Source organism: Gavia stellata, chromosome 15 (assembly GCF_030936135.1).
Source record: "Gavia stellata isolate bGavSte3 chromosome 15, bGavSte3.hap2, whole genome shotgun sequence".
In the NCBI taxonomy this organism is placed as follows: Eukaryota; Metazoa; Chordata; class Aves; order Gaviiformes; family Gaviidae; genus Gavia; species Gavia stellata.
Genome location: NC_082608.1, coordinates 672,662 through 678,661, shown reverse-complemented (window position 1 = coordinate 678,661; position 6,000 = coordinate 672,662). Strand labels below are relative to the sequence as shown.

Sequence of the window (6,000 nt, the reverse complement as noted above, 5' to 3'; positions counted from 1 at the left end):
TCCTGGCATCACTGACACCTCTCCAGGAATTACAACGCATGTGCTCAGCTTGGTGCCTTGCATGACTTTTCCCTCTTCTCTCTTCCCCTTTCCTCACCTCTCTTCCCCTTGATCAGGCTCAGATTGAGATGCCTCACCTCTGCAGAAGAGAGAATGGCTCCATCCCTGTCTTTCCAGCCTTTTTGTTAGCCCTCTTCTCCTGTACTGCTTCTTCTAACACTCCTGTAACAGCACAGTGCTGAATGAGACGGACTGACCCGCTAGGAAAACTCCCAACGTGGATCTGCATCTTTTTAGGTGGAGAGAACCAGCCTGATTTGTGAATGGATTTAAAGCCTTTGGAACGCTAACAGGGGCAGTTTAAGCAGCAGCAGGCAAAGCAGAGCAGGGCAGAGCTGCTGCAATTGTTGGAGTCTCAGTGTAGTTCGCATTATAGGAGGGGGGCAGCCACAAAGCTGTGCTGCCCCTGCGGGAAGGCAAAAGCACAGCACTGCCTGCCCACCCCAGTTAAAAGAGAGTGACTCTGCCTTTAAAGGTCCTTCCACATACCCCTGGGCGCAAGCAGAGGAAGAACTAGCACCCCGCGGAGTGCATGGTAAGCCTGTCGCAGATGTGAGCCTGCGCCGCGCTCCCAGCACACCAACACGGAGAGGAGGTGGCCTGACTCTGCCACCTGCAACCAACTTTATATTCCTTTTCAACCAGGGCAATGCAATACTCTTGATACCAGCATAAAACAAGCTCCACACATATCCGTGCTGCTCTGCATAGCACTGAGTTACTCTATATACAGTGCTGCACAGAGCAGATCAGCCTTGAGTGAGCAGATGTAATTAAACTGCAAGATGGAAACAGAGGGCAGATGGAAGGAGAGAAGGCTCTGACCTTACAAGCAAAGACTTACTCTAGTTTCTTCAGGCTCCCCATTTCGCGTAAGCTCTTTGAAAGAGCAGCAGCAAAGTCATCGCCACATCTCCTACTACGAAAGCTAAAACATGAAGAAAAGGGAAAAAAGGTAAACACAACAAAAACCAAAATAAGCTAGCCCACAGAGCAGGTTAAAACACAATTTAAGAAAAAGTGTTGAATTTCTTTCTTAAGAGCTATGGTATCATGCTCCTTTTTGCAACATCTTTCTTTTTTCACCCATCTGTGTAAAAAAAACCAACATTAAACTTGCACATCAACTGTAAATACCTCAAAAGACGGTTTCTGCCTTTTGGTACAGTGACACCATGTGTAAGTGCTGCCACAAATGAAGAGTCAGCCCCATTGCATGTCCCACCAGAGTCAGGATGCTGGCGACAAGGGAGATCACACAGGGGCAAACTCTACTTATACAAACAGTGAGTGCCTAACAGCTCCCGTGTGATGAGCTGCTGAGTTACAAGAGGGTTGATTTCAGGCCAGATACTTTAAATTTGGGTGGCAGAGTAGCCAGAGTTGTCCAAAATATAAAAGACACAAGGTTTTTAGGGGAAGTACCTCTTCTACAGAAGGAACGGGTGGTGTTGGAAAAAACAAACAAACAGGTAAGCTTTCAGGCACACAAGCTCTCCTTTGAATCAGTTGCAGGATGTACTGATTACGGGATGTATTGGTACAGAGCCTCTGGGTTGCGTGTCTCCCACAGCATGTTTGGGGGCCATGAGGGCAGAAACCCACCTATGACCCTGTGGCCTTAAGTGCCTCTGCCACCTTCCCCTAAACCAGAGGGAGTCAGGAACAAGCTGCAGAGGTGCGGTGGCATGATGGACATGGCCCACAGTCATTAGGAACACGCCTGAGGCGATGCTTCTTCTTTAGACAGGTTCTGTACAAGCAACATGCAGCTGAAATGCTTGGGGTCCCACTGCCTTTTGCCCACCCTTCCAAGAGACAGTACTCAGAGTGCTCATATCGTGCGGACCATAACCAAAAGCAGGCATGGACTTGAGTGCGTATGAGCCGAGGAAGAACCCCCAAAAATCCCCTGTTCCTTTCTCCTAGTGCAAGGGAACAGCCCGACCATCCTCGGGCATCTGCCTAACCTGCTCTTTGAAAGCAGAGGACTCCGTGCACTGCCCTGTGCCTGCATTAGCAATTTAGAGTTAGGACGTATCATCAGAAAGCTTTTCTAACAGTAAATTAAATGGTATTCCTATTCTTCTTAATGGAGGCAGAGAACAATTGATTACTGTCCTTTTTAAAATGGTATCAATATCCAGGAATAGCAGTTTTCACATCTCTGTTCCCGCTCCTCTGCTTCACAGCAGACAACATCATTCCCTCAAGGTCAAGGTAATTCTCACCCTGGCTGCTCCCCATCTTCTCCACAAGAGCAAACTCTACACATATTCCTCTAAGTCATTCACACAAATACAGAATGAGACCCATTCCACAACAGGATCCAAAAGATCCTCCTTGAAAAGTCCTTCCAGCGTTACAGCAAAGCACTGATAGAGAGCACCTGGGAGTGCAGTTGTCACCTCCTGTTCATCTGGTTTATGGTGATTTCACTTAGATCACAACTTTCTCATTTGCTTGCAGGACTCACCCTGCCTTTGTATTGTCAAGAAATGCCCATCATTTTCTCTCTTAGCTACTACACTAACTACCCTGTTGTTTGACTGTTTTATTCAAAACAAACAAACACAGGAAAAATACAGCCAGAATTAATTTATCACCTTAATATCCTTTCAATCACTCCTAAATTCATTATTTCATAAATTTCTTCAGTATCAAAGTTATGCTGTTCAGATCAGAATTTCTCACATCTTCTTTCTCCGCCTTCTAATACAAAAACTAGGCTTCCCCTTCCAACCCCTCAGCCCATTCTCTCCACCCACCAGCTCATAGCACTCAGTGTGTTTACCTCAAGTGTTCTACATTTTTACAGCCAGCCAGAACCTCCAAACTGTCAACGTCCATGAGACACCCCGCAAAATCCAAATAAGTCAAATCCTGGCCCGAGTTTATGACAAAAACCAAAGCTGACATGTCCAGAGGTGTCAGTCTAAAATTTTTAAACTCATACTTGAAATTCAGCAGGCTCCCGATGTGCTGGGCTACTTTGAGGTCTTGCGTTTCAAATGTGCAATGGCAGAGCTCAATGACCTTAGGCCCCGTCAGATGAGTGGCTGCCAGTTTCTTGAGAGACTGCAGGATCGTGTCCTGCTTATCCTGCACCCAAGCTTCACCTTGTTCAGCTAGCAGCATAAGAAATGTCCTACACTCTTTTGACGACAAGCCTGAGAGAAAGATGTGAAAACTCTCCATGAACTCAGTCTTTGCCTCATTCTTTAAAGTCCACTTTGACTTCAAAGAGAACTTCTTCTTCAGGTAGTTCTTGTCCACATTCTTACTTACCATGAGACACAGTGCTGCAAAAACTCCTGCAAGCTCAAGTGCACAAAGGCATAGCCAGCCTCTGGGTCAGTGCCACTTGTCTTCACCTCAAAGACAGTCAGCAGTCCATGCAAGGAAGCAAATTCCTTCACATGCTCTGGAATATCACCGACATAAAACACAAGCTTCTTCTCTTCCAGGCCTTTCAGTGCAAGATCACACAGACCCAAAATGGCCTTCTTGTTATAGTTCAGCTGAGTCTCCTCGCCACCTGCACGCTCTCCTTGCTGTTTGTTTATGAAGATGAGAAGCATTTTGATATAAAACTGTGTCATAGTTTGAGGAAGCTCCACACTCATCTGATGTTTAAGGAGCAAATACTCCAAACAGATGCACACAACATAACACAGAGCAGGGATCAAGCACATGCTGAGGAGCTTGGTGTTGTTCTTCAGGTGAGCAATGGCTTGTTCTTTGAATGAATGCTGATGAAAATAGTGGCTGACGTATTCCTCAACCTTCTCATGGTCAAATCCCCAAATTTCTGCTAGCAGATCTACCGTGTTTAATAAGGAGTCAGGTAGTCTCTTAGGTCGGCTGGTGACCAACACTGTACAACCAGGCAGGAGCTTCCCATGACAGAGGTCTGCAAAGAGCTCAGATATGGACATACGGGAGGTAAGAGTTGGGCCTCCCTTAGAAGAGGATGACACGTCTATGTTAGCTGCAAACTCATCCAGCCCATCAAAGATGATCAGTGTCTGCCAGGTATTTTCCAGGAGGTACTGGAACACTGCATCAGAGCTGTCTTCTGGCTGAAGGAACAGGTCAAACAAAAGCTCCTTCAGAGTCAATTTTCTTTTTAATAAATTCAGCTGCCGAAACTCAAACAGAAAAGTGAAGAGAAACTGAGGTAGGACACCTTCTGCCCATTTCTGACAAATCCTGTGCATTAGCATGGTCTTGCCTGTACCTGGTTTACCAAACAAAAAGATCACCTTCGTCGTGCCCGATGGGACCACACTACAAAACAGATCTGACACTTTCACAGCTGTATCCACACATTCTTCTGGTTCAGAAGCACCTGCCACATCCTCTCGGGGTTTATCTGTTCTCTCTTTTAAGCGGGAGGCTTTGCTCTGCCGAATGACAAGGTTGACAAAGGCTTGGTTAAAAGCCAGTGGCTGTGTTTGTTCCTGTGCTGCTGCTCCTGCTGCCCTCCTGCTTCCATATCTCTGCCGGACAGAATCGATGAGGAGACGCCGGTACTTTTCAGCTGAATCTGAGAGAGAAGACAACAGAGTGAGTATGAGGGTGAAAAAGTTAGTTCTGAGCCATGACAGATCCAAAATACTACCACTCATAGACAGAGAAACAATAGCCCTGATCAGAGGCTGCTCCACTAGATAGAGATGACAAATTTTGAACACATGAAAATAATCCATAATTTTTCCTATTTTTGCACAGGGGCCAAAGAAGAAGAAAATTCAGGGAAAAGGTAAAACAGCTTTATATAAAAACTAAACCTTATTATCTCTTTAAGATGAGAATTAGGTATTGGTGTATTATGCATATAATTCCCTGTTCACTAGCTTCCTGTTCACCCATGCTGGCCTCGTGCCACCCTTGCTCAGCTATCTGCACCTCAGAACAAACATATCTTTTGCTTTGAGAATTTCAGATCCCTGATGGTATCAGCATCTCTTTGTTGAAGAGAGAACAGTGGTGATAATTAAGGGCACCTTGCACCTTCTGAAAAACCCTATCCTCAATGCTGTTAAGTTTGCGGAGTTTTGTCAACAGGTAGGATCTCGCCTCCCATGAGCACCTCCTCAAGAACTTTCCTGCATGCAAACTTTCAGTCAAAAACTGGCTCCAGACCAGCTACAGCTGCCAGCTTTGCCATGCCCGCTGTGTTCTCCCACCAGACACTGGGCAGTGCTGGACCGGGGGTTGCAAGACTAAAAGCAGAGGTAGAAAAGGGTAAAGGAGGGCAGATGATGAAGGAAAGGATGTGGACACTGGTGTTCTATGGCCTGCAGGTCTGCTCAGGCTACCCAGTCTTTCCTGGAATTACTCTGCCTCGACTTTGTCATCACTCTTCTCTACTTTAGGGGGAGCTGAAATCATATGAGTTTTTAATGTGCTAGAGAAACTGTGGAGCCTTTAGTGGGTTTTAAATTGTCGGTATGTCTCCTGATTTGGTTAAAAAAAAGCAAACAAATGCAGGGATGACCTACAACTGAATGCTTTACCGGCATACCACACTTTAAGGGAGTTTTTAGCCTATGCCATCTGCATCCCTTCTCAGGCAGATTTAATACATCTCTGAAATGGAAATGGATGTTTCTTGTTTCTTGCCGGCTCCTGTTGTCTGTATGTTTTATAACCTGTTGCATTAAGAGTTTATGCGGCTACTAAACAAAAGTTTCCCTCAATGCAGGAGGTTGATTTCTTGGGTGTTTCTGCAAAGAAGTTAAATAGGTCCTTCCCCAGAGGAAACCATACCGCTGCTCTGCTTCTAGAACATTTACATACCCAGTCGTTGCTGTTTAACAACCTTATCACTCACAGAGCTGCTGCGACGACGGCGGCGGCGAGCAAACCCTGAAAATTGAAAAGTCAGAAACATGTCAAAAGGGCATTTTGAATGGCAGCTTATTAGAGCTGGGC

The 6,000-nt window shown here is 45.7% G+C and overlaps 1 protein-coding gene across 1 annotated transcript in view; it reads right to left on the bottom strand.

Annotated features, from left to right (window-relative positions):
- NLRC5 (NLR family CARD domain containing 5) overlaps positions 1-6,000 on the bottom strand; it is a 65,944-nt gene that overhangs the window by 47,176 nt on the left and 12,768 nt on the right. The window contains exons 4-5 of the mRNA XM_059825073.1: positions 3,349-4,609; positions 1,286-1,298 (exon numbers count right to left, since the gene is read on the bottom strand). Coding sequence (XP_059681056.1) covers positions 1,286-1,298; positions 3,349-4,609 — 1,274 coding nt within the window. The remainder of the gene's footprint in view (positions 1-1,285; positions 1,299-3,348; positions 4,610-6,000) is intronic.